Source organism: Macaca fascicularis, chromosome 16, assembly GCF_037993035.2.
Source record: "Macaca fascicularis isolate 582-1 chromosome 16, T2T-MFA8v1.1".
NCBI classification, from domain to species: domain Eukaryota; kingdom Metazoa; phylum Chordata; class Mammalia; order Primates; family Cercopithecidae; genus Macaca; species Macaca fascicularis.
In genome coordinates, this window is record NC_088390.1 from 11,728,022 (window position 1) to 11,751,950 (window position 23,929).

At 38.3% G+C, this 23,929-nt stretch overlaps 1 protein-coding gene across 1 annotated transcript in view; it reads left to right on the forward strand.

The window, feature by feature from the left end:
* Positions 1 to 23,929, forward strand: part of DNAH9 (dynein axonemal heavy chain 9) — a 374,175-nt gene that overhangs the window by 54,582 nt on the left and 295,664 nt on the right. Inside the window, exons 15-17 of the mRNA XM_005582917.5 lie at positions 10,277 to 10,412; positions 14,549 to 14,745; positions 14,855 to 15,279. Coding sequence (XP_005582974.3) covers positions 10,277 to 10,412; positions 14,549 to 14,745; positions 14,855 to 15,279 — 758 coding nt within the window. The remainder of the gene's footprint in view (positions 1 to 10,276; positions 10,413 to 14,548; positions 14,746 to 14,854; positions 15,280 to 23,929) is intronic.

The window sequence follows — 23,929 nt, forward strand, 5'->3', positions numbered from 1 at the left end:
TTCATCCGACTGTTCATTCATCCATTCATTCACCCATCCATCCATCAACTGTATTTCCATAGCTGTCCTGGGCACTATATCGAATACCAAGAAAATGTAAGATATAGTCCCCGCTTTGAAGTAGAAGAAAACCATCAGGCAAAAACAAGAAACTACTTAAGATTTTAAAAAGTTTAAAATCTGGCCGGGCGCGATGGCTCATGCCTGTAATCCCAGCACTTTGGGAGGCCTAGGCGGGCAGATCACGAGGTCAGGAGATGGAGACCATCCTGGCTAACATGGTGAAACCCTGTCTTTACTAAAAATACAAAAAATTAGCCGGGTGCGGTGGCAGGCGCCTGTAGTCCCAGCTACTCGGGAGGCTGAGGCAGGAGAATGGTGTGAAACCGGGAGGCAGAGGTTGCAGTGAGCCGAGATCGAGCGACTGCACTCCAGCCTGGGCGACGAACGAGACTCCATCTCAAAAACAAACAAACAAACAAAAAAAAACTTTAAAATCTATCTATCATCAATCTATCATTTATGTATTTGTCTGTTATTGCAATTATGTCACTCAAATCACCAGTAGTATTCATGATCTTGAACAAAGAATTCAGATCTGTCTATCACCTATCTATGTGATGACAAATGCTCAAATCCATGCTCTTGAAAGTCAGAATGAGAAAAAAGTTAAACAATTAAATTGCCAAATCAGTGAGACAAGCACAGTGACCTAGAAAAAAACCACATATTGTAACATTTTAATTATCCAGGGGTCAACCAGAAAATAACCAAAAATACTTACCATAAAAGTCTCTAAAAGTTCAGACACTTTAATAATAATTCTTATTATAACACAATAATAGTAGTCGAAATTTATCTAGTAACTACTATACACTACCGCACAGTGCCAGGCACTGTCCTGAGCACTGTCCATTTCATTTAATTCTCATGAAAATCAGATACCTTCATTATTATTGATGAGAAAGCGAAGGCACAAAGAGGTTAAATTAATTGTCTATAGCTGCCCAGCTAACAGGAGGCAGAACTGTCTGACTGCAGCTCTGCATGTATCCGATATATTACACAACCTCCAGGGTAGTCATAAACGTCCCTGAGGTCAAATACAAAGCTTAGTAATTAGGCCTTAAATAATGCTTGCCTTTTGATAATTTAAGTATTTTTAGACAAAAACCACTGAACACAAACTCCACGAACAGAAGAAATTTTTATCTTTTTCTGCTGATTGGTACATAGGCACCCATCACCCAAGCAGTGTACACTGTACCCAGTGTGTAGTCTTTCACCCTCACCCCCTCCCACCCTTTCCCCTGAGTACCCACAGTCCATTGTATCATTCTTACACCTTTGCCTTCTCATAGTTTAGCTCCCACTTTTGAGTGAGAACATAAAATGTTTGGTTTTCCATTCCTGAGTTACTTCACTTAGAATAATGGTCTCCAATTCCATCCAGGTTGCTGCAAATGCCATTATTTCATTCCTTTTCATGGCTGAGTAGCATTCCATGGTGTATGCATGTGTTGATTGATTGATTGATTGATTGATTGATAGATAGATGATAAAAATTTAGAGAAGAGAAATACAATAATTTCTTCTGTTCGTGGAGCTTCTGTTCAGTGGTTTTTGTCTAAAAATATTTAAATTATCAAACCTTATTTAACATATATACACACACCATATACACACACACGCGCACGCACATGTGTGTATATATATATATATACACACACACACACACACACACACGTATATATCACAATTTCTTTATCCACTCATTGATTGATGGGCATTTGGGCTGGTTCTATATTTTTGCAATTGCAAATTGTAATGCTATAAACATGCCTGTGCCATCTCTTTCATATAATGACTTCTTTTCCTTTGGGTAGATACCCAGTAGTGGGATTGCTGGGTCAAATGGTAGTTCTACTTTTAGTTCTTTCATGAATCTCCACACTGTTTTTCATAGTGTTGTGCTAGTTTACATTCCCATCAGCAGTGTAAAAGTGTTCCCTTTTCATCAGATCCACACCAACATCTATTAGTTTTTTATTTGTTTGATTATGGCCATTCATGCAGGAGTAAGGTGGTGTTGCATTGTGGTTTTGATTTGCATTTCCCTGATCATTAGTGATGTTGAGGATTTTTTCATATATTTGTTGGCCATTTGTTTATCGTCTTTTGAGAATTGTCTATTCACATCTTTAGCCCACTCTTTGATGGGATTGTTTGTTCTTTTCTTGCTGATTTGCTATAACTTGATTTTTAAAACAGTGTACCCAGTAACTGTCTATGTCACTAATTCTTCTTCTATGATATCATGTGTAATGTTTAATTGTGTGGATGCACCAGGATTTGACTAACTCATCCCACTGTTGGATATTCGGGTACAGCTGGTTATTCATTTATTAAAGTTGTAGTATAATATACATGCAGTACAATGTACAGACAAAAAGTATACATAGAACTCGGTGAGTTTTACAAATGTATACACTCAGGTAACTACCACAATACAGAACATTTGCCGTCACCCTAGAAAGTTCACCTGTCCCTCTTTCCAGTCAATACATCTCCATTCTCCTGCCAGCCTCAATCACTGATCAGCGTTTTGTCAATATAGAGCAGATTTGTCTTTTCCTATAAATAGAATTATGTAGCATGTTCTCTTTTGTGTCTGCCCTTTTTAAATCTTAGCCTAGTGTTATTGAGATTTATCCATATTGTTGCATTTATTTCGAGTCTAATTCTTTTTATTGCTAGAATTCCATTGTATGAATATAACAGAATTTGTTCATCCAGTCCCCTAATGATGGTTTTTGAGTTATTTCTGGTTTCTGACTATTATAAATAAAGCTTGTGTGTACAGTCTGATATAAGTTATTCTATGGACATATGTTTTCATTTCTCTTGAGAACTGCAGGTTCATCAGTTGGCATATGTTTAATGTTTGTAAGTAATAGCCCAGCAGTTTTCAAAAGTGATTGTGTAATTTATACTCCCAGTGGCAATATAATAAAGTTCAGTTGCTCTACCACTTCACCAAATTGTGGGTTTGTGTTGTGGGTCTTTTAAATTTTTACCATTTTAGTCAGTGTGTGCTGGTATCTCACTGAAATTTTAATTTGTCTTTCTCTGAAGATTTATACTTTTGAATATTTTCTCATATGCTGATTGGCCAATTATATGAATTCTATAAAGTGTCTAAGTCTTTTTCTCATTTTAAATGGATTGTTTGTAGTTCTAGGAATCCTTTATAGCTTCTGGTTACACATCTTTTGACAGATACGTGTATTGTGAATATCTTCTCCAAATTGGTGGTTTACCTATTTTCTTATTGATATCTTTTGATGAGAAACAGTTTTAAATTTTCATGTGATTTAAATGTGATTTCCCTTTTTTCCTCTTGTGGTTAGTACTTTTGAGTCCTAAGGAAACTAACAATCCCAAAGATTGCAAAGATACTGTTTTGTTTTTTCTTTCAGAAGCTTTACAGTTTTCACATTTTTATTCAGGAGTATCACCTGTGTTGAATTAATTTTTTTTAGGAGGTTGTAGGAGTTGAACTCATTATTTTCCATATTAACATCTGATTGCTCCCATACCGTTAAAAATAACTTTCCCTTTTGAATTTTTTGGCATCTTTGTTGAAAATTGATTAATTGTATAAAATATTAATATAAAGTATATATGTTAGAAAATACCAATGCCACTTGTTCTTGATTGTTGATCAAGAGAAAATCGATTATTAATAAGTCTGAAATCAGGTACTACATGTCCTGCAAACTTAGTTTTTCCTTTTCAACATCATTTTGACTAGTATAAGTTTTTTACATATCCACATAAATTTTAGATTCAGCCTGCCAGTTTCTAGGGGGAAAAAAGCTAGATGTGATTTTGATTGAGATTACATTAAATCTGTAGATTAATTTGAGGAGAATAAAGACCTTAACAATACTGAATATAGCAAGTCATGAACATGGCATGTCTCTTCACTTAGTTAAGTCTCTAATTTTTCTCTGCAATGCTTTGTAGTTTTTAGTGTTGAAGTCTCACATATTTCCCATTAAATCTAGCTCTAAGTTTTTTATGTTTGTGGTTCTACAATAAATGGAATTGTTTTATTAATTTTATTTTCCAATTACTATCAGGTAGTGTATAAAAGTGTCATTGAGTTTTACATTTTGATATTATATTCTGTGATCTTCCTAAATTTATTAGATGTAGTAATTGCTTTGTAAATTTAGGATGATGATCTACATAAATAAGTCATTTGCAAATAGAGACAACATTACCTCTTTATTTCCAATTTTTTATGTCTTTTTTTTTCTCTGTAACCTTATTGCTCTGGCTAGAACCTTCAGTATAACGTTGAAGTGGTCAGAGTAGAAATGCTCGCCTCATTTCCAATTATGTGGAGACACATTTGGTAATTCACCATTAAAATTTTAGCTGTAGGGTTTTGTGGATGTTCCTTATCAGACACAGGAAGACCCCTTTTATTCCTACTTGGCTAAAAGAGTTTCATCATGATTACACATTGAATTTTATCACATGATTTCTCTGCATCTCCTGAGGTGGTTATATAATTTTTGCTCTTTTTTTCTGTTAATGGGCACATTGGATTTTTTTTTTTTTAAGTGTTGAACCCAACTTTGCATTTCTGAAATAAATGCACTCGGTCATGTCATATTAATCTTTTTATGTATTATCGAATTGGATTTGATAATTTTAAAATATTTTTGTTCATGTGTTTAAGAATGACATTTATCTTCCACTTTTATTTTCTTTTGATGTTTTTGTTTTGGTGTTAAGATTATGCTAACCTTATAAAATGAGTTGGGAAGCATTTCCTCTTTTATTTTCTGAAAATGTTTGTGGAAGGTTGGTCTTAACCTTAAATGTGTGATAGAATTCACCAGGGAATACTTCTGGATGTGGATGTTTCTTTTGGGGAAAGTGTTTGATAATTATTTCTTTGGTAGATGAAAGACTGTTTAGATTTTTTGCCTAATACCTTTATTAGTTTTTGCAAGTTGTTTTTTTCAACAAATGTTTTCATTTTATCTAAGTTATAAAGCTTACCAGCAAAAAAAAATGGTTCATAATTATTTTTTATTATCATTATGTGTTGGCAGAAGAGCTGAGGCAGGGCTTGCTTGTCTGTAAAAGAGTCTTGGAACATGTCTTGGTTCCAGGGTCTAAAACCCCTCGTAGCCTATGGAACACCAAGCTCTGTACCAAAGGGTGGAAGGCTGCCCTGCCACACTACAATCTAAGCCCGGGCATAAAACCCCTTGTGGCTTGGAGAGAACCCAGGACTCAGGGCATAAAAACCCTTGTAGCCTCTGGAATGTGTCCAGACTCGCTGGCCCCTTGCTCCTTGCTCTCCCAAGATCATAAATTGATTGTATCTCAAGTTAGAAGAACCTGTTCTTCCTTATCTCAAGTAGTGGAGCATATGCTAAACCATCACAGCTACACTTGATGCACTGCTACCTTTCTATCCTCACGTCCTCACCTGTCCACCCTCACATCCGCATGTCCTCACCATCTGCTTCTTTGTTTGATTACCAACAAATAGTGTTGGCTTCTAGAGCTCAGGGCCTTCGCAGCCTCCAAACTGGCGTTGGCCCCCTGGACCCACCCTATGTCCTCTTAACTTTTCTTGTCTCATTCCTTTGACTCCACCGGACTTCGTAGCCTCCACGACCTGGTGTTGGGTCTGATCACCCCAACATTATGTGTCTGTGGGAGCTGTAGTGCTGCATCCTTTTTCATTCCTAATATTGGCAATTTGCGACTTGTTTTTCTTGGTCAGTTTTGCTAGAGTTTTTTTCTTTTTCTTTTATAAATCTTTTCAAAGAACCAAATTTTGACTTTGCCAGTTTTCTCTATTCATCTATTTTCTAGTTTATTAATTTCTGCTTTTTATTATTCCATTCAAGTTATTTTAGGGCTAGTTGCTTATCTGTTTTTAGCTCCTTGGGGCATAAACTTAGGGTCTTGATTTTAAGCCTTTCTTTCACATATGGGCATCTGATGATACTACCTCATTTGTATTATTATTCAGTTTTAAATGTTTCTTTCTTTTTTTTTTGAGACAGAGTCTTGCTCTGTCCCCTAGGCTGGAGTGCAGTGGTGCTATCTCAGCTCACTGCAAACTCTGCCTCCCAGGTTCAAGAGATTCTTGTGCCTCAGCCTCCCAAATAGCTGGGATTACAGGGATGCGCCACCACACCCAGCCAATTTTTGTATTTTTAGTAGAGATGAGGTTTTGCCCTGTTGGCCAGGCTGATCTTGAACTCCTGGCCTCAAATGATTCACCCACCTTGGCCTCCCAAAGTTCTGGGATTACAGATGTGAGCCACCATGCCCAGCTCTTGTTATAACTTCTTTTACTCAATGGTCACTTTGAAGTTTGTGTTTAATTTCCATATATTCAGAGCTTCTCTGGATATCTTTAAAAATTGATATCTAATTTAATTCTATTGTGCTCAGAGAAGATACACTGTAAGCTTTCAATCTTTGGGAATTTGCTGAGACTTGTTTCATGACCCAGAATATGGTCAGTCTTACTGAGTGTTCCTTGAAGACTTGACAATAATGTTTATTCTTCTTTTGTTGGGGGTAGTGTTCTATAAATATGAATTAGTTCAAAGCAATTGATAGCATTGTTGTGATCTTTTGCAGGCTATTTGTTCTATCAATTATTGAAGGTAGAGGGTTAAAATCTCCACTTACAATTTTGGATTTGTCTATTTCAATTTTAGTTCTGTTAAATTATTTTGTCATGTGTTTGAAGTTCTGTTAAGTTCTGTTATAATAACTATAAATTTCACATTTATAATTATTATAAATGTGTAACATTTTATCACATTTATAATTGTTACAACTTCCTGATTAATTGACCACTTTATCATTATGAAATTCCCTTTTTACTTCTAACAATACCCTCTTGTTTTGAAGTCTATTTTTGCTGACAGTAATATAGCCTTTCCTTTCTGAGTCATTATTCTTAAATTTTGCATTTTGCATCTTTCCCCACCATTTTACCTCCAATGTATTTGTTTCTTGGATTGAAATTTCTTGTCTTTATAGTTGGCATATAATACAAATTTACTTTTCTAAGTCTGACAACTCTGCCTATTAATTGGAATGCATAGACTGTTTACATTTACTGTAAGTATTTGTATGGTTGAATTTACCTCTACTAAATTTTGCTTTTTGTTTTCTATTTGCTTCATTGCTTTTTCCTTCCTCTCCTCTTCCATGCTCACCTGCTTGTTGGGTAATGGTATATTTTTTAGTGTTCTATTTTAATTTCTCAATTGGCATTTCAGCTTTACCTTGTTGCATTACAATTCTAGTGGTTGTTCTAGGTTTCAGTATGCATCTTCAGCTTATCACAATCTACTTAGACTTTTCCTACAGAAACATTGCAAAAGTGTGGTGTAATTTAACCTCTCACCTATTTTTTGTACTGTTGTTGTATGAGATGTTTATATATATGCACACACACATAATATGTATTAATAGTAAAATATATGGTATCTATTAATATGCATATTGAGCCCCACAATGCAGTGTTATAGTTTTTACTTTTAAAATTTAAGAAAAAATATTTACAGTGTTTTATATTTACCCACATACTCATCATCTTCAGGCTTGTTATTCCCTTTTACAGATATAAATTACCATCTGGGATTATTTCTCTTCAGCCTAAAGAAATTTATTTAGTATTTCTTCAAGTTCAGGTCTGCTTATGACATATTCTCTCAGTCTTTGTTTATCTAAAAATGTCCTTATTTCATCTTTGTTTTTAAAGGACAGTTTCACTGGGTACACAATTGTGTTTATAGTTTTGCTTTTCTTTTGGAAGTTATTTCATTATCTCCTACTCTCCAATGTTTCTTATAAGAAGCCAGTCATCATTTGAATCTTTGTTTCTCTATATGTAATGTGTTATTTATCTCAGGCTGATTTTACTAGATTCTTTTTTAATCTTTGATATTTTTTCAGCACAGCAATAATATTCCTAAGTTGGTTTTCATTGTGTTCTTCATGCTTGGAGTTTGTAAGTTTCTTGAAACTCTTTTTCACTAAATTTTGTGAAATTATGATGTTCTTATCTGCTAATTTCAATATCTATGTTATTTTCTGAGTCTATTTCCTTTCTCTTTTTTAATGGGACAGAAGTTTAATTTTCTCTCACATAAAATAGGTTTAATGAGTAGGCTTTCTAGGGTTAGTATGACAACTATGAAGTCAGAGACCTACCCAGATTATTTTCTGAATCTGATTTTAGTGACTGTTTTCTCTCCTGGTTAAATGGCACATTTTTCTGCTTCTTTATATGTCTAGTAATTTTTTATTATGTGCTAGACATGTTAGAGGCCACTTGAATGCCACTTGAGAATCCGGATTTTTTTTCTTTAAAGAGTTTGATTTTTGTTTTGGCAGGCCACTAATTTACTGATAGATCACTTTGATCCTATTGAGGCTCACTTTTTAAGGGTCTAAAGAGGACTTACTCTGGGATCAAGCAGTTCTAACTTATGGTGTTTCCAGGGTCTCAACTGAATTCCTGGGTTATCTGCAAGGTTGCTTCATTATTTCTGATAAAACCCTAACATCTTCCAACACTATATGGCCTACATAATTTCCATTCAGCTTAAAGCCCCTCTGCAACTATTCTTACCAGGTCTTACAGAGCCTTGCTCTAAACATATGTAGCTGATCCCTCAGTCAGACTCAAGAGGACCCAGCCACTACAGCAGCACCAAACTCCAAATTCTGTCGTCTCTGCCTATCAGCAGGGATGCTGTAACTAAGCTCCACTAACCTATGCCATAGTTTGAAAAGGGCTTTTGGGTAGAAAACCAGGTGGTGGTGCGGCTCACTTTGAGTAAGTCCCTTCTTTCAAAGATCACATTGTTCTTTCTGTTATCCTGTTACCTGTTCTGTCTGTTATCCACTTACCCAAACAAATTAATTCTTTTATTATAATCAGTTCTATGTTTGTTTGAAGAAGAAGAGCAAGTACAATCTCACTCTCTTCTATTGTGGTTAAAATCAGAAACATGAACTATTTCTTCCTACTTCATAGAATATTCCAACACGTTTGTTGCTTAGACTGCAATAGATTTGAGGCAGTAAACAAAGGTGAAAGATATAGACATTATATTGATAGCTTGACAGTCAGAGAAGATAGAACAATTATACAAAGCAGTCATAAACACTAGCCGTGATTTAACATGGAAGCAAACAAGCATACGCATCTTAACACCTGATAGCAACTCTGTCTTGTCATGGTGTTGTGATTTGCATGATGATGGACTTTAAGTCATCTTAGGAAAGAAAGGTGTAGGTATTGCATCTTAGAAATGGTAGAGTTATGTTACCTAAAAGCAGGATCATGAGACTGTTTAAATCCGGGGGGATTTATAACATGGCAGTACATCCTGAAGGGGTAAATATGAGTCATCTAGAAGAGTTGCTTCTGCAAGTTAGTTCCTGCTTTCTCTGAAGATATTAGATAACTGGAAAGTTACTGTAAAAAGTGTTAATACTGCAAATGACAAAGAGTAAATGGGATGTCTGTACTTGGCATTGCTGAGCATTTAGGCTTCCTTTCCTTGAAGCCCAAACCTTGTTACCATGGGATGTTTGGGTGCCAATAGGTCAAGAGTATATCATGTAAAGGAGCAGGCAGGGAGGAATGAGGGGGGAGAGAGAGAGCGAGAGAGAGAAAGCGCGCAACATTTTTTATTTATTTGTATGCATTTTCTAAATCATTCAGTAGTATTGAATGCCACCTGCAAAACACTTCAGCTCATTTCTAAGAATTAACCAGAAAATGCTTTGCTTCTTTGAACCTGAAATTTTTATTAAACCTTGAATCTTAATACTGTCTACCCTTAGAATTCCTTCCTCTGCCTACCCTGACTTCTGCCCTGATGCAGCTTCCTCTACAGTTTATCAACCAGCACTTAGGAAGCACACACATTGCATCCATCAGCATTGCTTCTGAGAAGCTGGGCCAACCCCATCCTCCTTCCTCAGGGACAGGTTGACCCCTATATTCCCATCATGGACTAACTTTGCCTTCCTTTCAATCAATGGTAATACTCGTTAGGCAGAGTGGATTTGATACACATGTAACAGCAAATCCTCCACAAGAGAATTTTTTTCTCCATGTGTTGTTTTTATTTTGACTGTTGATTACCAGTTCTTTCATGCTATTAAACAAGGTTTATATCCTTTCTTCTTCCTTTTATAGGAAAACCTGGGTCTATTTTCCGCAGACCCAACCTCCAATAGCTGGAAGACATATGTTAACTCTATTGACAACATGTTGCTGAATGGATTCTTTCTTGCCATTGAGTGCTCCCTCAAGTATCTCCTGGAAAATACTGGTACTTAGTGGCTTATGGATGTGGGTTATTATTGGAAAGATAATGACAGTAACATTTGTTGAATTATATTGAAGAGCAGCTGAGTGCTCTGTGACTTTTCCCAAAACGTTGTAGACTTTTTGTGAATGATGCACAGGAAAATAGAAAAGGTACTGAACTTCTAAATTGTTCAAAGACAAAGATTTCTGACGCTTAAAATTAGATAATAAACCAGGCTGTAAGATAGTGACGCACATAGCAAAAGCATAAAAGCGAATTCACTCGAAATCAAGCTTCAGTAAAGAGGAGTGACCAAGTTAAGAAGCAGGAAGCACTGTTAGTAATGAAGGCAGAAGGCTTCATCCAAGCTTGACTTATGGCAATGGGTGGGGGACATTCTGTGCCTTCAGGCTTCATGTACTTTATCTCTGTAGCCTTTTGAGAACACAAAGAGATTGTGTCCACCAGGTTAAATGGAAGAAACAGAAGTTTTTCTGAGTAAAAGAGTCATACAAGAAGTAGGGGAGGAGGTAATTTTCAGAAGAAAAAGAAGTGTGTAGAACAGAATGGGCATTCTTTGAAGCTTTTAAAAAATAGTTAAAGGCTTTGAATTTGTAGTGGATGTAGTGGATAAACTGGGGTAAGGTACACAGAGTGAAAGATATAGAAAGGGCTAACCTTGACTAGTAAATGATGAGATCGACAGGGCAGAAGAGTTCAGGACTAAAAGTTGAATTAAACCTTCACATTCTGGCAGATTCTGAGTTGCTTAGCAAAGAGCCTATAGAAGGATTTGTCAAGATGGAAAGGCAGAGGTAAATATTTTGAAGCTAGAGGATGGAAGTAAGATGAGAGTTTTTAAAACTCAAGGATCGAAATGAAATACTGATGTAAAATAAATAGTCCAAGGCCAGTGTCCAGATATCCAGCCCATAAAAGAGACTACCTGCAGACACGTAGGTTGAGAATCCAGAGAGAAGCAAGGCCCAACGCTGAGTGTAGCCCCAGTGGCCATCCCCATGGTCTTGATAGGTAGAATGGGTGAGGTGTAAGGCATGGTCTTTGCTTGCAGGATACAGGGGTGCTCCAAACTAAGGAAATCAACAACAGGACTCAGGAAACCCAGCATAGTTAGCAACGTAGGAGATCATCTTCTGGAGCCTGGGAGCAACAAGCCAATGGGGCATGGAATACGGGCACCAAGTCTGCACAACTGGCTCCTATGGACCAGCACTGGTGGTGTTCACCTTAGTGAACTGACCAAGCCTCCTCTAATGCTGGAGGTTCGGGGGCTTCATCACTAAGCCCTCCATAGAGAATCTAGGAAGACACCCCAGCCATACTTGGGTGCAGGCAATGCACTAGAAATGGTGCCTAAATGACTCCATCCTTGACCAGTGGCTCTCTGGTTCTCCTGATCTGGGCTATCTCATGTGCCATGTGCCCACCTGTGGGAAGGACAGAGTGGGACCAGGGGATGGAGAAAAGAGATGGCAGTCTTTCTCCAAGATTATCAAAGTTTCCTTCCCTTTGTGGAAATAGGAGGACAGAGGAACACATTTTCTTCACAACATAGAGGCCCTTCAAATTCTCCTTTGAAAGGGCAGGAGCTGAATTTATCAGCTGCCTGATCTGAAGCACTATAGATAAAATTTAAAAGACACTGGTTATCTAAGGGGAAGTAAAGGAGCCTAAAGGGGCCTCTGAGAAGAAAATCATGGTGACCCCTTGCAGTAGCTCAGTTAAGTGGCTTTTTCATCCTAGGTCCACCTTACCATTTTGTCTACTTGTGTCAATAAATGAGGATAAGGCCCTGGAAAATGGTAGCGTCACAGGATGGAAGGAACCTATCCACCAAACTGGAACATTCACCTTGGACTGTTAACCTGCAGGAGAGTAGACTTCTTTGACCTTTGGAGTCCAGAGCAGAGCAGGGGTTTCTATGACATTGTTGAGGGCATTCCCAAGGTTTGGGTTGGTCTCCCTGTCATCTCTCAACCCAAACCCTGCATAGGTTATATGCTTCCCACTCAATGGAGAAATGCCCCTCCTCCTCTTACCTAGTAAAATGATTTACATGCACCAAGATCGTGGAACCAGGACAATCTGCTTTGGATGATAATTACATTGGTGTTACATCCAGTGTAGAGATTACAGTCCCATGTCAACATATGGGACAAAAAATCTCATATAGTTAAAACATTCTTTCAAGTCTTTTGAATTCTGTAAACCATATGCAACCTTATCTATTAATTTATAAGTACATAATATGTATATTAATGCAGAATATGTCATGAGTACATATAGCAAATTATAGGTGATTTTATAAGCTATACTATTTTATAAACTTATAGTAGTTTTTATAAACTATACCATTTTATAAACTTATAGTAGTATAATTACTTTGTTATTGGTAAACTTATGTTCCCTTAAGTTAAATATTGGGAGTCTGCTGAGTCCAATCTTGTGTTCCCTTAAGTTAAATATTGGGACTCTCCCGAGTCCAATCTTGTGTTCCCTTAAGTTAAATATTGGGACTCTCCCGAGTCCAGTAATGTGAATTTGTCATCCCTCCAGTTCTGAAGGCAAGCCCTATTCTTACATATTTTGAGTATACTGCAGTATTTTACTTAGGGTGAATGGCTAAGCTGTAGTAACAAAAACACCATCAACAATATGGTTTCAAGGAGAGAGAAGTCTACCCTGAAAGAAAGAGTCGAAGGTGAGTGTTCCAGTTTGGTGGGTATGTTCCTTCTGTCCTGTGGCTCCACCATTCTTCAGGGCCTTGTCCTCATTTCTGTAGTTGAGCTGACTCACTGCCATGTCCAGGCTATAGTCTGGTAGAGGAGAAAGAGACTGAGTACAGAGAAGGGTCACCTGCAGTCTCAAGAGTCCCAGCCCACGAGTGGCACCATCATGTTGTCCTACATCCACTGGTGAGGAAATTTCATTGCCACACCTGTCTGCAAGCAGGGCTGGGAAATCTGGTCAAATCCCAGTTATTACTCTATTTCAAGGGAAGAAGACAACAATGGATTTCAGTGAACAGTCTCTGCCACCCACAGTATTCAGCCCATAACAGGCTCCTAAATTTAACTACAATTGAAAAGTCATATAAAAATAAGTGGTTATCGATAAAAATTTCAAGCATATATCTTGTACCTGGAACATCTTGCTCTGCGTTGTATTTTGATTTAAATTTAGCAAGGCAAGTTGACCTAGTAAGTAATCAGGGATTTGTTAATTATTCATACTGTTTTTAAAATTTTTATCACTACAGGACCACAGCAATAAATTAAGTTATTTCTTAGAAAAGGATAAGGAGCAAAATAGGCAGAATTGTAATTTCTCTTTGTGGTTCGTGTCTGTATATCGTTGACAAGCCTGCCCCTGTTCACCTAGAGTGATCAGTGGAATGACATGGCTTGTGCCTAGGAAGAAATCAGCTGCTTCCAAGAAATGGGCTTTGAAAAATCAACCTCTTCTCGGCTGGGCACGGTGGCTCATGCCTGTAATCCCAGCACTTTGGGAGGCTGAGGTGAGTGAATCACGAAGTCAGGAGTTTTTGACCAGCCTGGCCAACATGGTGAAACCCCATTTCTACTAAAAATACAAAAATTAGCCAGGTGCAGTGGCACGTGCCTGTAGTCCCGGGTACTCAGGAGGCTGTGGCAGAAGAATTGCTTGAACCCGGGGGGTGGAGGTTGCAGTGAGCTGAGATTGTGCCACTGCACTCCAGCCTGGGTGACAGAGCCAGACTGCATCTCAAAAAAAAAAAAAAAAATCAATCTCTTCTCAACCAGAGGCTGGACTGTCGCCCAAGAGGCATTTGAGAATGTGGAAGGGGAGAGGCTTGGGCTGATCTGTCACTAGGATGTGCTCCGTGAAGACAAGCAAAGTAAATATCCTGGAGTACCCAGGAGAGCCCTGCACCAGAATTGGCCTATTCAAATGTCAGTGGTTCCCCCGTTGAGAAGCACTACAAGACTATCACCCTCACATTGTATGGGATGTAAACAAATTTTACATTTCCATTTTTCTACAGTCTAGCAACTTATCTAAAGGAAAGCATTGGTCTGGATGCTTTTAAAACAGTCCTCTACTTTGTCCATTTTATCCACTCTTTGTTTTGTTTGCTTGTTTTCCGTGTTTTTCAGAGTGTAAGGCAGGACTTACCCCAATATTTGAAGCACAACTGAGTCTAGCCATCCCAGACCTAGTTTTCTATCCGTCTCTGGAGTCTGGCGTGAAGGGGGGTTTCTATGACATTGTTGAGGGTCTCATCACCAGCATTTTTAGGATATCATCTCTGGTGCCACGGCTTTCCCCACAAAACGGCTCTCCTCACTATCAGGTACTGGAGCTGCAGCCATCCTGCCCTCCAACTGTGTCCTCTCCAGCCGAGTCTCGAACTTCCTGCCACGCACTGGTATAACCTGCCTGCCATTGTCTCGCTTCCGCAGGTCGACCTGGACGGTATGCCAGATTTGGCAAACATGCGGCACACGCTCATGGAGAGAGTCCAGAGAATGATGGGCCTCTGCTGTGGCTATCGGAGCACCTTCAGCCAGTATTCACACCTCTATGTGGAGGACCAGAAGGAGGTTCTGGGTCAGTTTCTGCTGTACGGGCACATCCTCACTCCGGAGGAAATTGAAGACCACGTGGAAGATGGCATCCCGGAGAGCCCTCCCCTCCTTTCTCAGTTTAAAGTGCAAATCGACTCCTACGAAACGCTCTATGAAGAGGTGTGCAGGCTGGAGCCCATCAAGGTGTTTGACAGCTGGATGAAAATTGATATTCGACCCTTTAAGGCATCCCTGCTGAATATTATTAAGAGGTGGAGCCTCCTGTTCAAACAGCATCTTGTGGACCACGTCACTCAGAGGTACGACAGTTGTTTTCACTTTCTTCCAGCATGCTAGGCTGCGAGGAACACCGTGTTTTTAACCTTTTTTATATTTTTTCCCTATGGATATGTTGGTTAAATTAAAAATTAAGACAGCTGGTTAGAGGTTCTAGACTTGCAGACATCATGGTAACTTAAGTCCTGCCCTTTTCTTTGTTCACCAGAGAAGCCCTCTTTGTTTTGTTTTCCGTTTGACATCCAGTGTGTGAGAGGCAAGTGGTTAAGTGGTAAGGAATATTAGAGACAATAATAAGAGGTCCAAGCTCCCTTCACAGCTCCATGCCATCTCTTTAAACTTGGGAAGCAGAGGGTATCTGATGGGCCTCTTTGTTTTACTTTTACCTCTTACTCCTTGTCTCAGATTATCCAGCTGAGCAATGTGTACGTCACTAAAACCCTGTGCTCCTCACTGCCTGTCTGTGCCATTCTCACCATGCAACAGGCTGGATATGAAATTCTGTCTGTCCTACTGTGACCTAGACCACCCAGCCCAGCACTAGGCTCTCTAAGCCAGAGCATCATCCTCTGAATGAACAATCCATGTGGTCAACAGTCCCCTGGTCACTTTACCTTGAACTGGTCCCCAGAGACACACCACAATTAGAATCTTGACCCCCCATCTCAGAATCCCACTGGGGACCACCAGTCCCTCTGCACAGTGATCACCCTTTGGAGTGCTGGACGACACTGCAGGGAGGTCAGCCTGACCCCTCCTCAGTTTAGTGCTGGTTTTGCTTAATGCTGCCACAGCCTTGCTCCATGATCTGGAGCCATAGGCAGAAAGAAAATGGCAACATCAAGAATTTTATCTATCTACAAATAAACTTTAAGAGACTTTCCAAGGGTAATGTTTGACTACCCTAGGAAACCCCAAGAACGCTCTGTGGGAATTTTTTTTTTTTTTTTTTTTTTTTTTTTTTTGAGATGGAGTTTTGCTCTCGTTGCCAAGGCTGGAGTACAATGGTGTGATCTTGGCTCACCGCAACCTCTGCCTCCCGGGTTCAAGCGATTCTCCTACCTCAGCGTCCTGAGTAGCTGGGTTTACAGGCATGCACCACCACCCCTGGCTAATTTTGTACTTTTAATAGAGAAGGGGTTTCTCTGTTGGTCAGGCTGCTCTCGAACTCCTGACCTCGGGTGATGCGGCTGCCTTGGCCTCCAAAAGTGCTGGGATTACAGGCATGAGCCACCATGCCCAGCAGGGGATGTTTTAAATAGGGCTTCCTGGGTATTATTCCACATTCATGAAAGCTTTTCTTCCCTGAGGAACTCAGAGGCAAGAAGAGGAAATGCTGGTGGGTGGTAGGACTGTGACAGATGCCCCAGGATGGAGCACTGTTGGAGGGGACAGCTGCTTTGTGGTCCCTCTCCATTGCTAGGTCTGGTAATCCAAGGATAACCAGCATGTTTCAAAATGCAGGTTTTATCATTCAGGCACAGCAAGGCCATAGAGCAGCAGATGACTCCCATAAAAAGATAGATTATTACTCATAGTTCCCAGGAGGACAGTGTACAGCAGATAGATTATTACTCACAGTTCCCAGGAGAACGGTGTATGGCATGCCACACAGGGCCACACAGGGGAGCTCCAGGGTCCATCAGGAGGCAGAAAGGGGCGGAGAATACAGGCAGGAGCCTTTTTTGTGATTTCTGTGGAAAGGAATAGATGAGTCATGGCAAGCAGGCTCAGGATTGGTGAGTTTGAACATTTCAGCACCTCTGGGGCATAGAGACTATTCCAAATTGTCTGGGACCTGGCCTTGGGCTGATTAGGGCAGGGGGATAATGACCCAGATTGTGAAAGCCCCACAGAGGAGGTGGTTGGACTCTGGAATGGTTGGTTTGCATATGAAAGATGCGCTCACGGGCCAGCCACTGCTGTCTCAAGGAATTGCTCAGCCCTGCATGGGGAAGTCCCTCCAGAGTTTCTAAGACCCCAGATGTGAAAAGATCAAAAACACATGGTTGATACAGGACGTGGTAACAGCAGCTGCCACGGGCATCAACCAGTTAGGCTTCAAAGGATCTAATGGGGTTGGTTTAACAGGATAAGCACACAGTAGAGAAATTAGGAGGCTTGACTTTGTGTCCTTGAAACCCTGTTTCCTCACCTCTGAAAGAAGACAGCCCAACTGAATTATTCTAAGGTGCCTTCCGTCTTCCAGCTTTAACAGTTGGTGATTCTAAAAACTGGCTATTGTGCTACACTTTAGGAGAAGGTTTTATTGCATTCTGGAGGATTAGATAAAATAGAAATAATTTAAAAATTATTATTGTCTCCTCTGTGCCATGTAATTATGTGATTTCCACCTTTCCTTAATAGGTCAGGATGAATCCCAACTTGCACTGCATTTTAGATACTTCATTCACTGCCAGAAGTCCAACCCCCTTTTGTTACATAAACTCTCATCTCATTCAGCTCTTCCTGCCCTAATCTTACTCAACCCCTACCCCTGCACTTGCAAAGCTTTTCCATGCCCTTGCAGCAGACCTCAGGATCTTACAGCAGCAAATGTCCACTGTCCCCTTCATCTTGTCTCATCACCGTTTTGCTCCAACTGAAACCTGGCTCTCTTCTGAGGACACTGCTTCCCCTCCAGCCCTCCCAAGTGGAGGCTGACTTTTCTCCTATATCCCTCTTACCAATGGGCCTGCAGGTGGGTGAGGTGTGGTTGCTCTTCAGTGCTGCTTCCAGACCATTTCACCACCATCCTCCCTCAAAATCACCAGCTCCCCTGACGTGAATTCTCAGACAACACCAACTGCACTCTGCCTTGCTGCCATCACCCACCAAGCCATTAGTCCCTCTTCCTCAGCAGTGTAGATCTTAGCGTCTGGCTCAAAGATTTCCCTTCCCACTTTCTGCTGATAGTCACCGGCCATGATCCATCCTCCACAGAATCTCCATCAGACTGGCTCTTATGTTGTTGATCTCCTCCCTCCGATGCCCTTCCCTCTGCCATACCTCTGCTACCCACATCTCTTCCGTATTCTCAGTGGGGCTCAGAGAACGATGGGGAAGTAATTGCTCTGCCTTCAGAAGCTCAGGTGGAAGCATTCCACTGCCTGACCTCCACCTGTTATCTTTCCGCCTCACTTACTTAGCAACACTGCCACACAGAATTCTTCAACCCATCAGGATTTCCAATTCATCGACTCCCCTGCTTTCTCAGAGTCTCTCATCCTTGGTCCCTATTCCCTCCCGTTCCCACCTTGTAAAACCCTGACTGTTTAAACTCAGCGCTCCACACCTGCTCCTGAGCAATTCATCCCTGACGAAGCAAAATCAAACCAGTCTAATGACTAGTCCTACATTTCATTTGTGAACATAAAATTCAGTAGGCCCTTCACATTTTCCTAAACGCTTCCCAATTCTCTCAGACTTCTGTTTCCTTCAAATATCTTCTCTACTTTTATGACTTGGCTTCTCATTTCACTGAGAAATTAGCATCAATCATGAGAGAACTAATTCACGTTTTCACTGACAAATCTACCAACATGCCTGCATTTGAAGCTGGATATTCAACCACCTCACCTGTGACTGTGGATAAGCTGTCCTTGCGTTTCTAAGTTCAAACTCTTTCCTCTCACCTTAGGACTTACCTTCTTAAATATTCCCTATCTCCAACATTATCAATTATTTCCTTTACATGTTCTTAATACCATGTAAGCATATTGTGATATTTGACACACTGGAAAAGAGAAAGGAGCGTGATCCCACAAGTCCTTCCAGCTACAACACATTTTTTTGTATGCACTCCTTTACAGCAAAATTTCTCAAAAGATGTGTTTATATATATATATTTTTTTTTTGGTTCTTCACCTCCCATTCTCTCTCTACAAAAAGTTTTATGATGAAATATAACATACATACAATTTAGAGAACAATATTAAAGAGAATACGTGAATTTGTGAATTTGCATCATCCAGCTAAGAAACAGAACATTGGCTATATTTTAAAGTTTAAATCCTTCTCCCTCCTTGTAAGATGTTGCTAGTGTCCAAAATGTGACATAATCCTTTCCATGCTTTTCTTCATTGCTTTGTGTGTGTGTGTGTGTGTGTGTGTGTGTGTGTGTATGGATATATACACATGTGTATGCATATGGATGTATACATATGTGTATGCATACACACATACCTATATGGAGACTTGCATTAAAACTTTATAAAAATGAAATATTATTGTATGCCATATATTCTTCTGTGTTCTATTTCTTTCACTCAGCATTATGTTTGAGATTTATCCAGGTTGAGAGTATAGCAGTAGTTTATTTTCACTGTGTACAGTATTCCCTTAGATTAATGTACCACAATGTATCTGTCCATTCCATAGTTGATGAACATTTGGGTTGTTTCCAGTGGTTTTGCTCTCTCCTAAGGACACTGCTTCCCTTTTAACAATGTGGCTATAAGTACTCTTATACGTAATCATGGAGTGGGCAAGCATTCCTCTAGGGTGTATACTTAAGAGCAGAATTGCTAAGTCAAAGAGTATGCACATAATACCAAGCTCCCTCCAAGGTAGAGACAGCCATGGGTGAAAGCTCTTACAGCCTAGCATCCTTCCCACCTCTTAGTATTGATAAATTGTTTAATCCTGGCCACTCTGGTGGGAGTGTAATAGTATCTCACTGTGGTAAATATTTTGCAGTACTCTGAGTATAAAAAGGTCCTCATCTTTTTATGTTTTTGGTGAGTCATTATGTTTCCTTTTCTCTGCCTATTCATATCTGTTCCTCATTTTTCTACTGGATTTTGCTTTTTCCTTTTTGAAATTATGATTAGGAATTACTTACATATTCTATATCTAGTCCTTTGCTATTATATGTCTTACAAATGGAGTCTACCATTTTGTGACCTGTCTTTTCACTCCACTTATGGTATATTCTGATAAACGAATTCTTAATTTGTGTGGCCAAATGTGTCCAACTTTTCCCTTATGTTGTTCTTCTTTTGTCTTGTTAAATAAATCCTTTTTTTTGCCTGGATATCCTAATGATACCCTACTGTATTCTCTTCTAAACATGTTAAAATTTTTTCTTTCAGATTAAATAGTCCTTTATCTAGCACTCATGAATATGAAGAAATCCTAATTACTGTAGCTTAGTAACAAATCTCAGTATCTGGCAGGGCAGGTCTCCACCTGGATCATTTTCATCAAGAATATTCTGACAGTTCTTGGTTCTTACTATTTCATATAAATTTTAATCATCAGTTTGTAGAAGAAAAAAATCTGTTGGGATTTTAATTATATTTGTAGTGACTGTAGATCAATTTGAGTAGAATTGATGATATTGAGTATTCTTGTCCAAGAACATATTATCTCTTTACTTATTTACATCCTTTTTATGTCTTTCAGTGAAATTTTGTAATCATTATCTTTAAAATTTTACATATTTTTGTTCAAATATATTCCTCAGTATTTTGTTTTTTAGTTCCTAGTATAAATGATATTTTAAAATCGTATTTTCTGTAGAAAAGGAATTGATTTTGTACATTGATTTTGTATCTAGCCATCCTGCTAAATTAATTTAATAATTTTGACAATTCATCTGTACATTCTTTGGTGTTTGCTATGTACATAGTCATCATCTACAAATTTATGATACTTGTATTTCTTCTTCTTTCTCGGTCTTTATGCTTTATATCTCTATCTCTTATCTTACCACTCTGGCTAGGACTTCCAGTAGAATGTTGAATGAAAGTGGGGATAACACACATCTTAGTGTTGTCTCCGATCTTAAAAGGAGTGCTTTTAACATTTCACTGCTGAGTATAATATTTGCTCTGAGCTTTCTGTGGATTTGCTTTATCTGATTTTAGAACTTCCCTTCTATTTCTAATTTGTTAGGAGTATTTAGCATAAATGGATGTAAAATTGTATCAAGTGTTTTATCTATGTCCATTAAGATAATTCCGATTTTTCCCTCAAGCTGCTAAGTGGTGAACATATTATTTGGCTTCTAATGTTAAAACAACCTAGCATCTGAGATATACCCAACATAAAGTATTATCTTTTTCAATATACTCTCTGGCTTATTGTGTTTGCAAATCTTTTGTTTAGCTTTACCGCACCTGTTTGTGATTGAATTTGGCCTTCAATTTTCTCTTTTTTTTTTCCTGTCTGTATCTGATTTTTGGTTTTGTAATTTTGCTAGCTTCATAAAACAAGAAGTAATCCTTCTTACTTATTCTCCAGAAGAGTTGGTGTAATCTTGAAATTTTTTGATCTGTGAGAGTTTGATTTAAATTTCTTATTAAGTTTGATTTAAATTTCTTATTGGGATTGGGATTTTCTTTGTAAGAAGATTTTAGCCTATAATTTCTTTAATGATTATGAAGATATTAAAGTTTTCTATTCCTTAGTAAGTCACTTTTAGTAAGTCATATTTTCTAGGAATGTATCCATCTCATGTAAATCTTCAAATTATTGTTATAAAATGGATAAGATCCTCTCAACTGTTTAGTCTCTGCAAAGCCTATGGTATCTCCCTCTTTTCATTTCTGTTCTTTTTTTTTTTTTTTTTTTTTTTGAGATGGAGTTTCACTCTTGTTGCCCAGGCTGGAGTGCAATGGCGCGATCTCGGCTCACCGCAACCTCCACCTCCCGGGTTCGAGTGATTGATTCTCCTGCCTTAGCCTCCCAAGTAGCTGGGATTACAGGCATGCACCACCAAGCCTGGCTAATTTTGTATTTTTTAGTAGAGACAGGGTTTCTCCATGTTGGTCAGGCTAGTCCGAACTCCCGACCTCAGGTGATTCACCCACCTTGGCCTCCCAAAGTGCTGGGATTACAGGCGTGAGCCACCGTGCCAGGCCTTCTATTCACTTTTATTTGTGCTTTCTGGTTTCCTTTCTTAGTTTTGCCAGACACAAAAAAAACTATCTAATAAACTCATTGATCTTATTTATTGTAGTTTTATTTTTATTTCAATAATTTGTTCTTTTATTTTATTATTTCCTTTACTACTTTGGATTTATTTTCTGTTCTTTGGCTAACATTTGCTTGTTAATTTTGAGTTGTTTGTCTGTTTGAATGCTAACATTGAAAGTTATAAATTCTCTTCTAAATACAGTTTTACCTCCATCTTGCATTTTAGTATGTAATCTCATTACAATTTAGTTCTAAATACTTTTAATATTCATTATAATGGGTTTAGATTTTTTAATTTTTCAAATGTGGGACTTTTCTAGTTATACTTCTTTCTTCATTTCCAACATAATTGTGCTGTGGTTTAAAAATGATATCTCTAATAACAAGCTTCTGAAATTTGTTGATGTTGGCCTTATTATAGCATATTCTGTTCTTATAAATTTCTGGGCATATTTGAAAATAATATATATTCTATAAGTACTGAGTGGAATGTTCTATGTATGCCTATTGGTTCAAGTTTGTTAATTATTCTGTTCAAATCTACTGTATCCTCACTGCCTTTTTCTAATCTACTTAATCTATCATCACTTACTAAGATAATTATATTAAAAATCTTCCATTTCCATTTTGGTGGTATATTGTCAATTTCTTCTTGTAATTCTGTAAATTTTTGCTTCATATATTTTAAGGTTATGTTATAGGCATACAGATTTTGACTTTTTATATCTTCTTGGAACATTGAGCCTTTTAACCAAACATTAAACATCTTCTTTATCACTAGCAATATTTCTTGTACTAAAGTATGTTTTGTCTTCTATTAATGTAGCTAAAACAATTTTTCTTTGGTGATATTTGCTTGGTGCATCTCTTTTTATCCTTTGGCTTTCAACCTTGCTGTGCCCTTACATTAGAAGACATTTTTATAATCAGCATAGAACTGATTTTTTAAATCCACTTTAGCAATATGTATTTTTTAACTGGAGGGTTTTGTTCATTAACATTAATTGTGGTACATTTTAATTTAAATCTGCCATTTTATTATGTTATTTTAGTTTGCTATTTTTTTTCTTTTCAATTGACTTCCTTTTTTGTCTGCCTTGGGGTATAATTTACATGTTTTCTTTTATTTTCCTTATTCCATTTTTTCCTTTGCTACTTTGAATGTCATGCCATGTAGTTCTACTGTTCTAATGGTTATCACTGCTATTCTAATAAGCATCCTTAAATAAATAAATTTATTACTATTTTTAGTCTCTTCACAATGATTAAAAGACTTTAGGATAGTTTGACGTCTCCTGTTCATCCATCAAATTATATTCTATCATTCCTAGTAATTTAGATTGTTCTCTATTATTTATTTAAGCCCCAGGAACTATACCTATATACCAAATGTTTATTTATTTGTTTATTATTATTATTATTATTTTTCGAGGCTGAGTCTCGCTCTGTCACCCAGACTAGAGTGCGGTGGCATGATCTCCGCTCACTGCAACCTCTGCCTCCTGGATTCAAGCGATTCTCCTGCCTCAGCATCCCAAGTAACTGGGACTACAGGCACACGCCACCATGCCTGGCTAGTTTTTGTATTTTTAGTAGAGACAGGGTTTCGTCATGTTGACCAGGCTGGTCTCAAACTCCTGACCTTGTGATCTCCCTGCCTCGGCCTCCTATTTAGATTAACCAACACACTTACCATTATTGCTGTATAGTCCAGACATCCGACTGAAGTATATTCCATTAGGAATTGCTTTA